We start from the raw sequence: 20,364 nt of genomic DNA on the forward strand, positions 1-20,364 counted from the left end.
AAGTAAGATCTTTAGCAAAGTCCCACATGGCAGGCTGGTCTGGAAAGAATGGTCACATGGGATTTAGGGGGAAGCCAGTGAAGTAGATTCAGAATTGGCTTGATAATAGGATGCAGAGGTTGATGGTTGAAGATCAGTTCTCTGATTGGAGGCCTGTGACTAGTTAGATACCCCACAGGTCAGGACCTCTTGTTATTCACTCATTATGTAAATGACTTGGATATGAATATACAGGGAAAATTAGTAAATTAGGTCATTTTGTCAAAAGTGAAGGAGGTTACATTGAATTGAAAAGAGATCTTAATCAGTTAGGAGATGGGCTGAAAAATAGCAAATGAATTTCAACCTAGCTAAGTGTGAGGTGGTGCATTTTGGACAGTCGGACCAGGGTAAGATTTGTACAGAGAATGGCAGGGCACTGACAAATGTTATGGAACAGAGGGACATGGGAGTACAAAAGTGCTCAGTTCTCTAAAAGCAGTCACACAAGTAGACAGGGTGGTGAAGAAGGTGTTTATAGTATGTTGAGCTTCATCAGTTAGGGCGTTGAATGTAGGGATAGGAACTGGCTTAGATAACTCCATTTATCACTGCTCTGAACTGATTCCACGACCTACAGATCCACTTTCAAGGGCTTTTCCAACACGTTTTCACTATTATTTTTATTTGCAGTATGTCTTCTTTTGCACATTAGTTGTTTGTCAGTTTTTGTTTTCGTATAAACGAGAAAATCTGGAAATCAAACCATCTGCACATGTAGTTTTTTTGTTATAGTCTATTGTATTTCTTTTCTCCTGTAAATGCCTGCAAGAAAATGAAACTCAAGGCCATATATGGAAACTTGTGTAGTGTGATAATAAATTTAGTTTGAAATTTTAAACTTTGAGCTTTGAGTTTGTTGCAGTCATATAAGTTGCACTTGTAACATTGTGTACAGTTTTGGTCACCCTGCCGTAGGAAAGATTTCATCAAGTTGGAGAGGGTACGGAAGCGATTTGTGAGAATGCTGCCTGGACTAGTGGGCCTGAGTTACAGCTATAGGGAGAAGTTAGCCACACTGGATCTTTATTCCCTCGAGTGCAGGAGAATGAGGGGTGACCTCACAGAAGTTTATAAAATCATGAGGGATTTTATAATCCCTCACAAGGATAATCCCTCATCCTTTCACAAGGTGTATGGTTATAGTCTTTTCTGCGAGGTAGGGAAGTCCAAAACAAGGGGGTACAAGATATGAGAAGAGAGATTTAGAAGAGACCTGCCAGAGTCCGGGATATTTCTGATCGTGTCCAAGATATCCTGAAGTGGGAGGGTGAGGAGCCAGAGGTCGTGGTACATATAGGTACCAATGACATAGGTAGGAAAAGGGAAGAGGTCCTGAAAGGAGAGTACAGGGAGTTAGGAAGGGAGTTGAGGAAAAGGACCGCAAAGGTAGTAATCTCGGGATTACTGCCTGTGCCACGCGACAGTGAGAGCAGGAATGCAATGAGGTGGAGGATAAATGCGTGGCTGAAGGATTGGAGCAGGGGGCAGGGATTCAAGTTTTTGGATCATTGGGACCTCTTTTGGCGCAGGCGTGACCTGTACAAAAAGGACGGGTTACACTTGAATCCTAGGGGAACCAATATCCTGGCAGGGAGATTAGTGAGGGCTACTGAGGTGACTTTAAACTAGAATGGTTGGGGGGTGGGAATCAAATTAAAGAGACTAGGAGAGAGGAGGTTAGTTCACAACAGGGGGATGGGAACCAGTGCAGAGAGACAGAGGGGTGTAAAATGAGGGTAGGAGCAAAAAGTAGTAAGGAGAAAAGTAAAAGTGGCAGGCCGACAAATCCAGGGCAAGCATTAAAAGGGGCCACTTTTCAACATAATTGTATAAGGGCTAAGACTGTTGTAAAAGCGAGCCTGAAGGCTTTGTGTGTCAATGCAAGGAGCATTCGTAACAAGATGGATGAATTAAAAGTGCAGATTGTTATTAATGATTATGATATAGTTGGAATCACAGAGACATGGCTCCAGGGTGACCAAGGATGGGAGCTCAACATTCAGGGATATTCAATATTCTGAAGGGATAGACATGAAAGAAAAGGAGGTGGGGTGGCGTTGCTGGTTAGAGAGGAGATTAACGTGATAGAAAGGAAGGACATAAGCCAGGAAGATGTGGAATCGATATGGGTAGAGCTGCATAACACTAAGGGGCAGAAAACGCTGGTGGGAGTTGTGTACAGGCCACCTAACAGTAGTAGTGAGGTTGAGGATGGTATTAAACAGGAAATTAGAAATGTGTACAATAAAGGAACAGCAGTTATAATGGGTGACTTCAATCTACATGTAGATTGAGTGAACCAAATTGGTAAAGGTGCTGAGGAAGAGGATTTCTTGGAATGTATGCAGGATGGTTTTTTGAACCAACATGTCGAGGAACCAACTAGAGAGCAGGCTATTCTAGACTGGGTATTGAGCAATGAGGAAGGGTTAATTAGCAATCTTGTCATGAGAGGCCCCTTGGGTAAGAGTGACCATAATATGGTGGAATTCTTCATTAAGATGGAGAGTGACATAGTTAATTCAGAAACAAAGGTTCTGAACTTAAAGAAGGGTAACTTTGAAGGTATGAGACGTGAATTAGCTAAGATAGACTGGCAAATGACACTTAAAGGGTTGACGGTGGATATGCAATGGCAAGCATTTAAAGATCGTATGGATGAACTACAACAGTTGTTCATCCCAGTTTGGCAAAAGAATAAATCAAGGAAGGTAGTGCACCTGTGGCTGACAAGGGAAATTAAGGACAGTATCAATTCCAAAGAAGAAGCATAAAAATTAGCCAGAAAAAGTGGCTCACCTGAGGACTGGGAGAAATTCAGAGTTCAGCAGAGGAGGACAAAGGGCTTAATTAGGAAGGGGGAAAAAAGATTATGAGAGAAAACTGGTGGGGAACATAAAAACTGACTGTAAAAACTTTTATAGATATGTGAAAAGAAAAAGATTGGTTAAGACAAATGTAGGTCCCCTACAGACAGAAACAGGTGAATTGATTATGGGGAGCAAGGACATGGCAGACCAATTGAATAATTACTTTGGTTCTGTCTTCACTAAGGGGGACAAAAATAATCTTCCGGAGATAGTAGGGGACAGAGGGTCCAGTGAGATGGAGGAACTGAGGGAAATACATGTTAGTACGGAAGTGGTGTTAGGTAAATTGAAGGGATTAAAGGCAGATAAATCCCCAGGGCCAGATGGTCTGCATCCCAGAGTGCTTAAGGAAGTTGCCCAAGAAATAGTGGATCCATTAGTGATAATTTTTCAAAACTCTTTAGATTCTGGACTAGTTCCTGAGGATTGGAGGGTGGCTAATGTAACCCCACTTTTTAAAAAAGGAGGGAGAGAGAAACCAGGGAATTATAGACCGAATTATAGTCCTGACGAAGGGTCTCAGCCTGAAACGTCGACTGCACCTCTTCCTAGGGATGCTGCCTGGCCTGTCAGTCCTGACGAAGGGTCTCGGCCTGAAACGTCGACTGCACCTCTTCCTAGAGATGCTGCCTGGCCTGCTGCGTTCACCAGCAACTTTTATGTGTGTTACTTGAATTGCCAGCATCTGCAGAATTCCTGTTGTTTGAATTATAGACCGGTTAGCCTAACATCGGTGGTGGGGAAACTGCTAGAGTCAGTTATCAAAGATGTGATAACTGCACATTTGGAAAGCGGTGAAATCATCGGACAAAGTCAGCATGGATTTGTGAAAGGAAAATCATGTCTGACAAATCTCATAGAATTTTTTGAGGATGTAACTAGTAGAGTGGATAGGGGAGAACCAGTGGATGTGGTATATTTGGATTTTCAAAAGGCTTTTGACAAGGTCCCACACAGGAGATTAGTGTGCAAACTTAAAGCACACGGTATTGGGGATAAGGTATTGATGTGGATAGAGAATTGGTTGGCAGACAGGAAGCAAAGAGTGGGAATAAACGGGACCTTTTCAGAATGGCAGGCAGTGACTAGTGGGGTACCACAAGGCTCAGTGCTGGGACCCCAGTTGTTTACAATATATATTAATGACTTGGATGAGGGAATTAAATGCAGCATCTCCAAGTTTGCGGATGACACGAAGCTGGGCGGCAGTGTTAGCTGTGAGGAAGATGCTAAGAGGATGCAGGGTGACTTGGATAGGTTGGGTGAGTGGGCAAATTCATGGCAGATGAAATTTAATGTGGATAAATGTGAAGTTATCCACTTTGGTGGCAAAAACAGGAAAACAGATTATTATCTGAATGGTGGCCGATTAGGAAAAGGGGAGGTGCAACGATACCTGGGTGTCATTATACACCAGTCATTGAAAGTGGGCATGCAGGTACAGCAGGTGGTGAAAAAGGCAAATGGTATGCTGGCATTTATAGCCAAGAGGATTCGAGTACAGGAGCAGGGAGGTACTACTGCAGTTGTACAAGGCTTTGGTGAGACCACACCTGGAATATTGTGTGCAGTTTTGGTCTCCTAATCTGAGGAAAGACATCCTTGCCATAGAGGGAGTACAAAGAAGGTTCACCAGATTGATTCCTGGGATGGTAGGACTTTCATATGATGAAAGACTGGATGAACTAGGCTTATACTCGTTGGAATTTAGAAGATTGAGGAGGGATCTGTTTGAAACGTATAAAATCCTAAAGGGATTGGACAGGCTAGATGCAGGAAGATTGTTCCCGATGTTGGGGAAGTCCAGAACGAGGGGTCACAGTTTGAAGATAAAGGGGAAGCCTTTTAGGACCGAGATTAAGAAAAACTTCTTCACACAGAGAGTGGTGAATCTATGGAATTCTCTGCCACAGGAAACAGTTGAGGCCAGTTCATTGGCTATATTTAAGAGGGAGTTAGATATGGCCCTTGTGGCTAAAGGGATCAGGGGGTATGGAGGGAAGGCTGGTGCAGAGTTCTGAGTTGGATGATCAGCCACGATCATACTGAATGGCGGTGCAGGCTCGAAGGGCCGAATGGCCTACTCCTGCACCTATTTTCTATGTTTCTATGTTTCATACAAACATTTGTGAGTGCCTGAAATGAGCTGTCAGAGGAAGTGGTTGAAGTGGATACAAATGCAGCATTCAAGAGGCATTTGGATAGGTACACGGAGGGGAGAGGTTTGAAGGGTTATAGGCTGACTATTGTAGCAGGAGCTAGCAGGGGGAATGCTGTGGTCAGTATGGACCAGATGGCCCAAACAGCCTTTTTCCAGGCTAATTTCCTCTAAGACTCTGAATGTGGATACTGCAATGAATGGGAAAGTTGGTGGTGGTGAGACAGCATTCCTGGAAAGGTAGTGAAGTTGGTCAGGAAAGGACGGTTGGACGGAAGGACTGAAACAGACTGTTGTAAAGAGTATTTCCCACAGGAGGTATGTCCTTTTAAACAACGTTCCTAGCAGAAAGATGCCAGGACAATTTCTGTCAGGTGTAATACACGAGTGCATTTTTGAATGCGTGGATTGTGGGGAAGCTGGTAATTACAGGCAAATCCATTTGCCCTTTTTTATGTGCAATCGCAATAACTCAAATACAACCATTGAGCAGCAAACTTTTGTCTGGGAGAGGGTAATGACTGCATAGTTTCAAATAGGGAAGTAAAACTTTGTTCCGCACATAAATAAAAACAGTTGTTTATCAAACTTGTGAGCTCCACCCTTCCTCCTCCTGTCTTCTCCTATCATTTCGGATCTCTCCCTCCCCCTCCCACTTTCAAATCTCTTATTAGCTCTTCTTCCAGCTAGTCCTGACGAAGGGTCTCGGCCCGAAACGTCGACTGTACCTCTTCCTAGAGATGCTGCCTGTCCTGCTGCGTTCCACCAGCATGTGTTATATGTGTTGCTTGAAATTCCAGCATCTGCAGATTTCCTCGTGTTTGCAAGGTTAAAATCACATTATACATTCAGTGGCCACTTTATTAGGTACACCTGTACACCTGTTTGTTAATACAAATGTCTATTCAGCCAGTCACGTGGCAGCCACTCAGTTCATTAAAGAATGGTAAAGAGGTTCAGTTGTTCTTCAGATCAGACATCAAAATGGGGAAAAAATGTGATCTAAGTGACTTCGTCGTAGAATGATTGATGGTGCTAGGCGGGCTTGTTTGTGAGTATTTCCAAAACTTCTGGGATTTTCACGCACAACAATCTCTTGAGTTTACGGCAGTTCTGTGGCTAAAAATGCCTTGTAAATGAGAGAAGTCAGAGAAGAATGGCCAGACTGGTTCAAGGAAGGCAACAGTAACTCAAGCAAACAGGCGTTACAGCAGTGGTGTGCAGAAGAACACCTTTGAACGTACAGGCCAAACCTTGAGGTGGACGGGCTACAGCAGCAGAAGAACATGAACATACACTCAGTGGCCACTGTTTTGCCTCTAAAGGAGCTGTTCATTTTGTATAAATATCACTCTTGTTCATAAGTTTTTTTTACGTCATTTCCTGTGCAGGTTAATTTGGATTTAGACTTGGAGTAAACACAGTAGGAAAAACATCTATCTTCATTCACTTTTTATTTGCCCTTGAAGTAGCAATATCTGTGATTCTTAAACTTTCTTAATATTGGAAACATTTGGTACATGAACTTTGGAGAAAGTATTGTGTTTATCGTCCATCACTATTAAACTATCATTGCGGCAAGAGTTCGCTCTGGTCCACGGCATAGCTATAGAATGTTGCATGTGTGTATTAGCTTGTTTAATGCTGATCGTGAGCATAATCAACGATATTCATTGGCACACAACAATTCTGTATTGAATCTAATATGTGTCCTACACAAAGTTTTCTCATTTAAAAACCTTGAAGAAAGCTTCTGGCTGAGGTGATTTTTGAGGAGGTGTTTAACTCCCTGCCTAGCTTTCTACGCAATGCACTGGTAGGGCAGCAGATACCAAATGAAGTGGCCACTGAGTGTGGATGAAATTTGCACGCTGCAACACTATTGGTGCCATGTGGAAATAAGGTGCAAGTGAAGATCCACCAAAATGACATAAAATGACATAAATTGACTTTCCCGAAAAGGTGATAAAACACCCAGGAATGTGCATAATTTTTCTCTGCTTGGGGTTAAGCTGATTTTTCAACAGCACTGTACCAAAGTTAAACATAAATCAAAAATGGAGGTTTGCGATATATTCAATATCAGCAATATAACACTCAGTCGGCGGTAGATTGGATCCAAGACATCCCATTCTATCCTGATGTTGTCACTTTTCAATATAAATTAATCTACTTGTATATTTATCTAAAATGCATAAATAAACTTTGCCTTTGATACTGGACATTCCTTACTGGACAAAGAAAATGATTTTGGAAAGAATTGACTTGGGCTTTTTATAATAAGTTGATGGTGCATATTTTGGAGTTCATGATGAGGACAAGGGAAAAGCAATGTACTTGATTAAGCTTCATAAGTAAGTTCTTTATTAAATTGCTTCATTTTATTATTTTGTCCAGCAACCAAGTGGAAGATCAGGATGTGAAATTGACTAATGAGCATCAAATTATTCATCGATCCAAGAAGAAGCAAGCTGCTGACCCAGGTTAGGTTTTCATTTTCCTTCTGTATTCAAAGTTCAAAAGCTCATAAATTTATTATCAAAGTACATAGATGTCACCATATACAACCCTGAGATTTATTTTCTTGCGAGCAATCACAGTAAGTATATGAAACACAATAGAATCAATGAAAGACTGCACCAACAGGACAAACAACCAATATGAAAAGATAACAAACTGTGCAAATACAAAAAAAGAAATAATAATAATAATAAATAAATAAGCAATAAATATTGAAAACATGAGATGAAGAATCCTTGAAGTGAGTCTATAGGTTGTGGGAACAGATCAGTGATGGGGTGAGTCAAGTTGGGTGAAGTTAGCTCCTCTGATTGAAGATCCTGATGGTTGAGGAGTAATAAATGTTCCTGAACCTGGTGTTCTGGGTTCTGAGGCTCATGTACCTTCTAGTAAATATTAAGTGAACAGATGCTATAACTGAGCTCCAGTTGATATCATGGGAGGGTCGTTCTTTCTTTCTCTCTTTATTTAGCAAAATTGTGTGGAATTGGCTCTTCCTGCCCTTTGAGCCATGCCGCCCCAGTGATCCCATGACCCAGATTAACCCTAACCAGATCATGGAGTAATTTACAATGACCAATTAACCCTCACCTGGTACATCTTTGGACTGTGGGAGGAAACTGGAGCACCTGCGGAAAACCTACGCATTTCACGGGGAGGATGTAGAGAGACTCCTTACAGAACAGCGCCAGAACTGGACTCTGGAGCGCTGTAATAGTGTAGCCTGAAGTATCTTAGTATTTTGAAGACTTAACCTGTGATTTGGTTAGAATTACTCAGACCATAAGACAAAGGAACAGAAGTTGGCCATTCGGCCCATCGAGTCTGCTCCACCATTTTATCATGAGCTGATCCATTCTCCCATTTAGTCTCACTCCCCCGCCTTCTCACCATAACCTTTGATGCCCTGGCTACTCAGATACCTATCAATCTCTGCCTTAAATACACCCAATGACTTGGCCTCCACTGCTGCCCGTGGCAACAAATTCTATAGATTCACCACCCTCTGACTAAAAAAATTTCTTCGCATTTCTGTTCTGAATGGGCGTCCTTCAATCCTTAAGTCATGCCCTCTCGTACTAGACTCCCCCATCATGGGAAACAACTTTGCCACATCCACTCTGTCCATGCCTTTCAACATTTGAAATGTTTCTCTAAGGTCTCCCCTCATTCTTCTAAACTCCAAGGAATACGGTCCAAGAGCGGACAAACGTTCCTCATATGTTAACCCTCTCATTCCCGGAATCATTCTAGTGAATCTTCTCTGTACCGTCTCCAACGTCAGCACATCCTTTCTTAAATAAGGAGACCAAAACTGCCCACAGTACTCCAAGTGAGGTCTCACCAGCGCCTTATAGAGCCTCAACATCACATCCCTGCTCCTATACTCTATTCCTCTAGAAATGAATGCCAACATTGCATTTGCCTTCTTCACTACCGACTCAACCTGGAGGTTAACCTTAAAGGTATCCTGTACGAGGACTCCCAAGTCCCGTTGCATCTCAGAACTTTGAATTCTTTCTCCATTTAAATAATAGTCTGCCCGTTTATTACTTCTGCCAAAGTGCATAACCATACACTTGCCAACATTGTACTTCATTTGCCACTTCTTTGCCCATTCTTCCAATCTATCCAAGTCTCTCTGCAGACTCTCCGTTTTCTCAGCACTACCGGCCCCTCCACCTATCTTCGTATCATCAGCAAATTTAGCCACAAAGCCATCTATTCCATAATCCAAATCATTGATGTACAATGTAAAAAGAAGCAGCTCCAACACGGACCCCTGTGGAACACCACTGGTAACCGGCAGCCGACCAGAATAGGATCCCTTTGTTCCCACTCTCTGTCTCCTGCCAATCAGCCAACACTCTATCCACGTATGTAACTTTCCCGTAATTCCATGGTCCCTTATCTTGTTAAGAAGGCTCATGTGTGGCACCTTGTCAAAGACCTTCTGAAAATCCAAATATACAACATCCACTGCATCTCCCTTGTCTCGCCTACTGGTAATTTCCTCAAAAAATTGTAATAGGTTTGTCAGGCAGGATTTTCCTTTAAGGAATTCATGCTGAGTTCTGCCTATCTTGTCATATGCCTCCAGGTACTCTGTAACCTCATCCTTGACAATCTACTCCAACAACTTCCCAACCACCGATGTCAAGCTAACAGGTCTATAATTTCCTTTTTGCTTCCTTGCCCCCTTCTTAAATAGCGGAGTGACATTTGCAATCTCCCAGTCCTCCGGAGCCATGCCAGAATCTATCGACTTTTGAAAGATCATCGCTAATGCCTCCGCAATCTCCACATCTACTTCCTTCAGAACATGCGGGTGCATTCCATCTGGTCCAGGAGATTATCTACCTTTAGACTATTCAGCTTCCTGAGTACTTTCTCTGTCGTAATTGTGACTGCGCACACTTCTCTTCCCTTCCACCCTTGAGTGTCGGGTATACTGCTGATGTCTTCCTCGGTGAAGACTGATGCAAAATACTCATTCAGTTCCTCCGCCATCTCCTTATTTCCCATTACAATTTCTCCACCATCATTTTCTATCGGTCCTATATCTACTCTCACCTGTCTTTTACTCTTTATATACTTGAAAAAGCTTTTAGTATCCTCTTTGATATTATTTGCTAGCTTCCTTTCATAGTTAATCTTTTCCCTCTTAATGACATCTTAGTTTCCTCTTGTAAGGTTTTAAAAACTTCCCAATCCTCTGTCTTCCCACTAATGTTTGCTTCCTTGTATGCCCTCTCCTTTGCTTTAACATTGGCTTTGACTTCTCTTGTCAACCACGGTTGCATCCTTTTTCCATTCGAAAATTTCTTCTTTTTTGGAATATACCTGTCTTGCACCTTCCTCACTTCTCGCATAAACTCCAGCCACTGCTGCTCAGCTGTCTTTCCCGCCAGTGTCCCTTTCCAGTCAACTTTGGCGAGTTCCTCTCTCATGCCACTGTAATTTCCTTTACTCCACTGAAATACCAACACATCAGATTTCGGCTTCTCTTTTTCATTTCACAGTGAACTCAATCATGTTATGATCACTGTCTCCTAAGGGTTCCTTCACCTCAATCTCTCCAATCACCTCCGGTTCATTACACAATACCCAATCCAGTATAGCCGATCCCCTAGTGGGCTCAACAACAAGCTGTTCTAAAAAGCTATCTCACAGACATTCTACAAATTCTCTCTCTTGAGATCCAGTGCCGACCTGATTTTCCCAATCCACTTGCATGTTAAAATCCCCCTCAATTATCATAACACTGCCCTTCTGACAAGCCTTTTCTATTTCCTGTTGTAATTTGTAGTCCACATCCCTGCAGCTGTAAATAACTGCCATCAGGGTCCTTTTACCCCTGCTATTCCTTAGCTCAACCTATAAAGATTCTGCACCTTCCGATCCAAAATCACCTCTTTCTAATGATGTAATATCATTTCTTACCAATAAAGCCACGCCTCCCCCTCTGCCTGCCTTCCTATCCTTCCGATACACCGTGTATCCTTGGACGTTCAGCTCCCAGAGACATGCATCCTTTAGCCAGGTCTCAGTGATGGCCACAATATCATACCTGCCAATCTGTAGCTGTACGACAAGATCATCCACCTTATTTCTTATGCTGCGTGCATTTAAGTATAACAGCTTAAGACCAGTATTTGGTGCTTTTTGCTTTGATTTCACTGCAACTTTATTGCACTGCAACTCATCCCAATGTCTACAAATTTGCCCCATCACCTGCCTGTCTTTCCTGACATCTTTACTGCTCACTATCTTAGATTTATTTCTGTTTTTCCCCTTCCTCCGCTCTGTCATTCGGGTTCCCATCCCGCTGCCAAATTAGTTTAAACCCTCCCTAACAGCTCTATTAAACTTTCCCGCCAGGATATTGGTCCCCTTCGGGTTCAGGTGTAACCTGTCCTTTTTGTAAAGGTCATACTTCCCCCAGAAGAGATCCCAATTATCCAAGAATCTGAAGCCCTGCCCCCTGCACTAGTCTCTCAGCCTCGCATTCATCTGCCTGATCCTACTATTCTTGCCCTCGCTAGCACGTGGCACAGGTAGCAATCCTGAGATTACTACCCTGGAGGTCCTGCTTCTCAGCTTCCTTCTTAACTCCTGGAAATCTCTCTTCAGGACCTCCTCCTTTGTCCTATCTATGTCATTGGTACCAAAATGTACCAAGACAACTGGCTGCTCACCCTCCCCCTTCAGAATATTCAGGACCCGATCCGAGACATCCCGTACCCTGGCACCTGGGAGGCAACACACTATGCGGGTATCTCTATCAGGCTCACAGAATCTCCTGTCTGTTCCCCTGACTGTGGAATCCCCTACGACTACCGCATTCCTCTTCTCCCTCCTTCTCTCCTGCACAATAGCACCAGGCTCAGTGCCAGAGACCCGGTCACCATGGGCGTCCCCCGTCAGGTCATCCCCCTCAACAGCATCCAGAGCAAGATATTTGTTGCTGAGGGGGACTGCCACAGGTGTGCTCTCCACTATCCGGGCATTTCCCTTCCCTCTCTTGACAGTGACCCAGATTTCTGACCCCTGTAGCCTAGGGATGACTACCTCCCTGTAGCTCCTGTCTATCACCTCTTCACTTCCCTGATAAGCAGTAGGTCATCAAGCTGAAGCTCCAGATCCCTAACACGGTCTCTGAGGAGCTGCAACTCGGTGCACCTGGCACAGATGTGGCCATCAGGGAGGCTGGAAGTCTCCCAGGATTCCCACATCTGACACCCTGAACAAAGCACTAACCCTGCAGGCATGCTATCTAATTCTACAGGAATGTAACAGGAAAAATAAGTCTACACACCCCACTTACCTTGCCAAACAGATGAACTTTAAACCGTTAGCTCGTACCGTTAGCTGTGAGAGCCCTGCTGCTCCTGCCTGTCTGGGCCGATTCGCGAAGCGGGGAGGGAAGAAAAAAAGAGAGTTGGTGCCTTGCTCTCGCCTCTTCCCGTTTACTGCTGAAGCCCGTTGAAGCCAAAGCCGTACACTCTGCTCCCACTCACTCTGCTGCCCGTTCCGACAGCTGCCGCTGTATAGGGTGGTCTCCTTTTTAAACTCTCCGCGCTGTCCTGTTGACGTCACGCGCCTGCGCAGTCTCGTCCTTCTTGCACTTGAAGAAGTTTTTAAAAAAACTGCCTTCCTTCAGAATTCAGCTCCCATGACACTCTGTAGTCTCGATCCAAAAGACAGCCGTTGGTAGCAACCTTCCTTTTTAAACTCTCCGCGCTGTCCTGCTGACGTCACGCGCCTGTGCAGTCTCGTCCTTCTTGCACTCAAAGTTTTTTTAAAAAACTGCCTTCCTTCAGAATTCAGCTCCCACGATGCTCTTGTTAGAGACAAACTTCTTACAGTAGAGTGGAGGAGTTTACTTCAAGAACAGGATTAGGAAATTCAGCTGCTTGAACCTGCATTGTTTGTCATTTAGAGTAAATCTAAAAATCTTTAAATCAATAAAAGTTTGTAACAGGAATGTTTCCACACAACATCTAATCAAAAGGACGGTTAAAAAAAAGATTGCCTCATATGACAACAATGGTAATTGTAAAATTTTCAATCAAAATTTTGAAGAATTTCAATTTTTCATACATTGACTGGATTGGATAATAAGGAATGTCTGCAGAGGATGATTTTAGTTTTAATACTTCAGTCACTAATTTCTCATAGTATTTTGTGATTAGCTGTAAACCATATGGCCACTCTAACAAAACTGACTGGTAACTCTTAGTCAGCTTTGTTGGACTGGCCATGTGGTTTACATGCCTGACTGACTTCCAAAGCAGATGCACTTTTTTGATCCCAGGGTGGGAGATGATTACCATGTGGACAGAATGTGCTGAAAGCCTGCTTGAAGAGATGCAACATTTCTCTTGACTCTTGGGAACTTTTGGCCCTCAGCCACTCAGAGGAGGATAACTTAGAATAGCTATGCATTAAAATTGCATAGCAGTGACAGTTAGTGGCAAAAGAACTGAACCATTTTACAAACCAGCCACCTGCCTGCCCCATATTCCTACTCAGGCCTAATCACCAATCTTGGAATCCACAACACAAACAAGAGAAAATCTGCAAATGCTGGAAATCTAAGCAACATACCCAAAGGAACTCAATAGGCCAGGCAGCATCCATGGAGAAGAGTACAGTCGACATTTCAGGCTGAGACCTTCAGCAGGATTGGAGAAAAAGATGAGGAGTCAATGTTAGAAGGTGGGGAAGGGGAGGAAGAAACAGAAAGTGATAGGTGAAGCTGGGGGGGGGGGCGAGGTGCGATGGAGTGGTGAAGGTAAAGAGCTGGGAAGTTAATTGGTGAAGGAGATACAGGGCTGGATAGGACAGAAGGCCATGGAAGAAAGAAAAGGGAGGAGCACCAGAGGGAGGCGATGGGCAAGGAAGGAGATAAGGTGAGAGGGAAAGGAGAATGGGAAATGGTGAAGGGGTGGGGTGGTAACTGAGGATATGAGGAACCCTATCCCTGGTGGGGTGGCAGGAGGATGGGGTGAGGGCAAATGTGCACAAAATGGAAGAGATGTGGTTGAAAGCAGCGTTGATAGAGCAGATGTGGTGGACACGGAGAATTGAGAGAAGGGGATGGTGTTTTTACAAGTAACAGGGTAGGAAGGGGTATAGTTGAGGTAGTTTTGAGAGTCCGTGGGTTTATAATAGACATCAGTAGATAAGCTGTCTCCAGAGCTAGAGACAGTGAGATTGAGAAAAGGGAGGGAAGTGTCAGAAATGGACCAGATAAATTTGAGGGCAGGGTGGAAGTTGGAGGTAAAGTGACATCAGTTTAGGCTTGGAACATAGACTGTTCTACATAGCTGACAAAAAGGCAGGCATAGCTGGGACCTATGCGAGTACCCATAGCTACACCTTTTGTTTGAAGGAAGTGAGAGGAACCAAAGGAGAAATTATTGAGAGTGAGGACAAGTTCCACTAGATGGAGGAGAGTAGTAGTGGAGGAGAACTGTTTGGGTCTGGTGTTTAGAAAGAAATGGAGAGCTTTGAAGCCTTCTAGGTGGGTGGTGGAGGTGTATAGGGACTGGACATTGATAGTGAAAATAAGATGAGGGGGGGCCAGGGAACTTGAAATCATTGAAAAGATCCAGAGCATGTGAAGTGTCACGGATATAGGTAGGAATGACTGAACCAGAGGGGATAAAACAGAGCCGAGGTATGCAGGTATCAGATCAGTGGGATAGGAACAGGCTGAAACAATGGGTCTACCTGGGCTGACAGGTTTGTGGATCTTGGGTAGGAGGTAGAAATGGGAGGTGTGGAGTGCAGGAACTATTAGGTTGGTGGCAATGGATGGGAGATCCCCAGAAATAATAAGATCTGTTATGATGTGAGAGACAATGGCCTGGTGCTCCGTAGTAGGATCCTTTTTGAGGGGTAAGTAAGAGGAAGTGTCTGACAGTTGTCGCTGGGCTTCAGCAAGGTAGAAGTCAGTACACCAGACTACTACAACGCCCCTTTTATCTGCAGGTTTGATGGGAGGCGGGGTAGGATTGGTGCGGAGGGAGGGGAGAGCCAAGCTTTCAGAAGGAGTGAGGTTGGAATTGGAGAGAGGAGTGGTGAAGTCGAGACAGTTGATGTCCCGTCGGCAGTTGGCAATAAAAAGGTTCCAGAGCAGGCAAAAGACTAGAGCGGGATGTCCAGGAAGAGGAGGAAGGTTGAAGACGGGAGAAGGATCATTGGTGCGGGGTGGAGAGTCCTTGCAAAGAAACAGGCTCGGAGATGGAGGTGGCGGAAGAAGAACTCAGCAGCTTGGTGGGCGTAGAACTCACTGGGGTGTGGGCACAGTGGAACAATGGTGAGGTACTTACTGAGGATGGAAAGTTCTGCCTCAGAGAGGGGAAGGTCAGAGGGGGCAGTGAAAACCCAGTACAGATAAGAACTGGGATCAGAGGGGGGATCCACAAAACTGGTCATCCTTAATATTAATATTAAGGGACTACTGGAAATATCAGGTGAAAATGCAGCTATAGATTTTCATTTTGACAAATAAATAGGCAAAAAAAAATTAAGGGAAATATCAGACATCTGATGACCATAATGTTTAGTCATAAAATTAGAGGAAAAAAGCCAACTATTATACTATTTTTAATAAACTAAATAAATATGAGTGAAATGAATATCAGAAAAACACAAAGGAAAAAGTTGTTGAAACAATAGTGTAATAGATTTAAAAAATGAAAGGAATATATTCCAGAAACAGATAGGAAACTGGTATATCTGGCTAATGTAGTTGATGTTACCAATACTAAAATTGGAATTATGAGCAACACATCCAAAATGATGGAGGAACTCAGCAGGCCAAGCAGCATCTAAGAAAAGAGTACAGTTGACTGGACTGGAGAGAAAAGGCTGAGGGGTAGATTAAAAGATGGGGGGAGGGGAGAGAGAAACACAAGGTGATAGGTGAGTCCTGAAGGGGGAGGGGATGAAGTAAAGAACTGGGAAATACATTGGTAAAAGAGACAGAAGGCCATGGATGAAAGAAAGGGGGGAGGAGCACCAGAGGAAGGCAATGGGCAGGGAAGGAGATAGGGTGAGAGAGGGAAAGGAGGATGGGAAATGGTGAAGGAGAGTGGGTTGGGAGGCATTAGTGAATGTTCGAGAAATCTATGTTCATGCCATCAGGTTGGAAGCCACCCAAACAGTATATGAGGTGGTGTTCCTCCAACCTGAGTGTGGCCTCATAACGACAGTGGAGGAGGTCGCGGATAGACATATCAGAATGGGAATGGGAAGTGGAGATAAAATGCGTGGTCACTGGAGATCCCACTTTTCAGGCGTACGGAGCATAGATGCTTAGCGAAACAGTCTCCCAATCTATGTCGGGTCTCACCAATATACAGGAGGCCATACAGGGAGCACCAAGCACAGTATATGACCTCAACAGACTCACAGGTGAGGTGTTGCCTCAAATGGCTGGACTGTTTAGGGCCTTGAATGGTAATGAGGGAGGAGATGTAGGGGCAGGTGTAGCACTTGTTCCGTTTGGAAGGATAAGTACCAAGAGTGAGATCAGTGGGGAGGGACGAATGGGCAAGGAAGTTGCACTGGGGGTGATCCCTGTGGAAAGCAAAAGGTAGGGGTGGAGAGAAAGATGTGCTTGATGATGTGATCCTGTTGGAGTTTCAGAGAATTATGTGCTGGACACGGAGGATGGTGGGGTGGCAGGTGAAGACGAGGAACGCTATCCCTGGTAGAGTGGCAGTAGCATGGGGTAAGAGCAGATGTGCATGAAATGGAAGAGATGTGGTTGAGGACAGCATTGACAGTGGAGGAAGGGAAGCCCCTTTCTTTGAAGAAGGAGGACATGTCCTTTGTTCTGGAATGAAAAGCCTCGTCATGAGAGCAGATGCGGCGGAGGTGGAGGAATTGAGAGAAGGGGATGGCGTTTTTACAAGTAACAGGGTGGGAAGAGGTATAGTCAAGGTCGCAGTGAGAGTCCATGGCTTTAGAATAGACATCAGTGGATACGCTGTCTCCAGAGATGTAAGATCGAGATAGAGGAGAGCTTACTAAATTTGGAATTGTTCAGGAGAGACAGAACATGGACATCTGTATAGATAGGCTAAGAAATAATAAGAAAATGATGACTGGAATTATGAAGCAGTAAAGTGTAAAATTCCACACATTGTAAGGACTAGAGGGTTTTTGTATATAAATTATGACTGTAACTGAAGGTAGTGAAGCTGTCTGTGTAATTCAGCATTTTTCCATAGTGTTCATAAAATGAGTTGAGAAACTTAAACGAGAGTGATAGCTTGCTATTTAAAGGTAAATGTTAACAAAATTTTAAAATCCCGTGGCAATATTGAGGATGTTGTTGAAGCATAAAATGGATAAAATCTTGTTTGTAATTGGCAAACAAAATGGGCAAAGAAGTGATGTTAGCTCCATTAATAAAGGATATGAGGACAGTAGTGTGAAATATCTCCAGAGGACAATCAATACAGGCAAAGTGAGAGTACTCCCATCCCCATTGGAACCAAACACTCTCTCTGTAATTGGATCTTGGACATTAATGGAAAGACCCTAGTCAGTCTGAGTTGACAGCAACATCCCAAATTCCATCGCACTGAGCATTGATGCCCCCCCAGGACTGTATGCTCAGCACGTTGACTTACAGCTGCAATGCTGATCCAACTCAAACTGCATCATCAAGTTCGTTGATGACACAAAGTGGTTGGCCTCATCAGCAACAAAGATGGGTCAGCATACAGAGAGGAGGCAGAGAGGCTTGTCAAATGGTGTGAGAACAACAATCTGAGTCTCAACATGGGCAAGACAAAAGATATGATTGTGGACCAGGAAGGCACAGTTTGACCACTCCCCATTGCACATCGATGGCTCTGCCGTGAAGAAAGTGAAGAGCACCAAGTTCCTAACCTGGACCCACAACAGCTCCTCACTAGTCAAGAATGCACAGCAGCATCTACTCTTCCTAAGGAGATTGAGGTGTGCAAGTCTCCCCGTCTCCATTCCAACAACTGAAATTCTGGGGCTCCGTCCAACCCCCCACCCACCCATTTGTAATATTTACTGAGAGCATTGTATACAAAACAGCCCAAAGCATTGTGGAGGATCCCTACCACTCATCCCACAATCTTGTTGATCCACTACCATTCGGAAAGAGGTACAGGAGCATCAGGACTAACACTGCCAGACTTGTAACAGCTTCCCTCAGGCTGTGACACTAATGAATACTCGAATACTGGCCACTACAAAGATTTTGTCACTTTGACAGCGAGCTGATTATCGTTTACTGATTACCTGTGCTGACACCACAGGCATTTTGAATTATACTTTATGAACTTATTTGTGGTAATATTTTATTTTATGTGGTCTGATATATGTTTTGTGGGTGAACCAAGGAAGGAGGAACATTGTTTACTTTGTATAGTCAGATGACAATAAACTTCAGCTTGTGCTATAGGTAGTAGTAGGATTATAGTAAGAGTCAAATAAACACAAGTGGGATGAGTCTAACATGTGGAGAGGTTTTGGTCAAGATCTATAGACTTTTAACAAAGCTGCTGAACATGCTATGTTGGCACCAGAATGTATGGCAAACAATCATGGGTTGCCCTCAGCAGATCCTTAAGTTGCAATGATTGTTAATACTAACAACACATTTCACTGTCTGTTTCAATGTACATGTAATAAATTAATCTGAATCTGAAGATATGACAGTTGTGTAAAACTTTAATCACATTGATATAATTCATAACATAAATCTGACTTAAAAGGAACTAAATTTCAGCAGCAGATTAGAATTTCAGCAGTAGATTAGAATGTGCATTTGTATTTATAACAGCTGAGTAGAAAGATGAATTTCTGGATACTGGACCTTAAATGTGTTTGATAGGATATCACACAAATGTTTGATGCATAAAATGAGGCACATGATAAGAGGATAAAAACTGGGTGCTTGAAGTGCAGCAGCCTGATATTAAAGGAGTTCTACAAAAATCAGCTCTAAGTGTCAACTACCTTCAATCAATACTGTTTGCTTGGCTTGAAAGTCTGCTACATATTCAGATCTGGGAAAGGTACAAAACAAACTGGTGGATGCCAGAAATCTGTTAAGAGAGGTAGGTTAAGCAGCTGGACTAGGAGGTAGCAGATTCTATGGCAAAATTTAAAGTTATTCACTTTGCCGTGAAATGGGAAAATATGACATTTTAAATGATTTGAAGCCATTTAAATGATAAGAGGTATCTGGGTGTGAGGCATAAAGTTAAAGTGCATTTAGAAAGCAGTTGCTTTTATAGGATGATCCTCTCTCAATTTTTGATCTGCAGCATAAATATACTTGGTCTGGGATAATTGTGGCAGAGACTGACTACTGCTGATTCCTGGAATCAGTAGATTGTAATTTGAGGAAAGATGAACTAAAATTAACCTATATTCATTGCCAGTTAGTAATCTCATGAAACTTTAAAGATTGAGAGGGATTGACATGGTGAGTGACTGTTTTTTCAATTTGTAGAATCTAGAACTAGCAGGAATTTAGGATTGAAATTTGTAAATCTCAGGGGGACTTTCCTGGCCCCATAGAATTAAAGGGTTAAGGATATTTGAGACTTGGATCTCTGTGATATCATTCAAAACTCCTTTCCTGTATCTTAACTCAGGCCAGGCCCTTCACCTATCATCTCACGGCTTGTTGACCATCATTGGTGCCAATTAAGCTTCATTCTTTTATCAAATCTCTCCATGGCTTTTCCTCTTCCCATCTCTGTTATCCAACCCCAGATTTCAGAATTATTCTGTTTCTGATTTCTTAAAGATCTTTTTGTGTAATTGTTTGACTGTTGACAGTCTTGCTTTCAAACTGCCAAGGCCCTAAGTTCAAGTCTGAAATAGATAGATATTGGAACACTGTAAATCTAGTGATTTGAAGAGCAACCAGGAGAGTAGATGAGCTCTGAAGTAGTCTGTGATATTCTAATAATAGTATAGATTCTCAGGGCCACTTAACCTACTCTGACTACAAGTTCTTGTAAACTGCCAGAACGTATTCTGCCATTTCCAAAAAAAGCTATTCCCTACTTCCATAGTTACTGGGCTCTGTCATTTTCCATGTGGCCATGCCTTGATTCATAGGTGAAGCTGTGAACTTTTCGGTGTATTGTGATATATTATCCAGGATCAAGTAAATTTGTTCACTGGAAATTTTGTAAGTTTGCTCTTCAGCCAATTCTGCAGTTCTAGGCATCCTGATTTCTTGGGTAGAATAAAACA

The 20,364-nt window shown here is 43.2% G+C and overlaps 1 protein-coding gene across 8 annotated transcripts in view; it reads left to right on the forward strand.

Moving 5' to 3' along the window:
• Nucleotides 1-20,364, forward strand: part of katnip (katanin interacting protein) — a 144,590-nt gene that overhangs the window by 122,053 nt on the left and 2,173 nt on the right. For all 8 annotated transcript variants that reach the window (XM_072268548.1, XM_072268544.1, XM_072268543.1 and 5 more), the window contains one exon: nucleotides 7,468-7,553. In XM_072268548.1, coding sequence (XP_072124649.1) covers nucleotides 7,468-7,553 — 86 coding nt within the window. The remainder of the gene's footprint in view (nucleotides 1-7,467; nucleotides 7,554-20,364) is intronic.

This window comes from Mobula birostris, chromosome 9, assembly GCF_030028105.1.
Source record: "Mobula birostris isolate sMobBir1 chromosome 9, sMobBir1.hap1, whole genome shotgun sequence".
Classification (NCBI taxonomy): Eukaryota; Metazoa; Chordata; class Chondrichthyes; order Myliobatiformes; family Myliobatidae; genus Mobula; species Mobula birostris.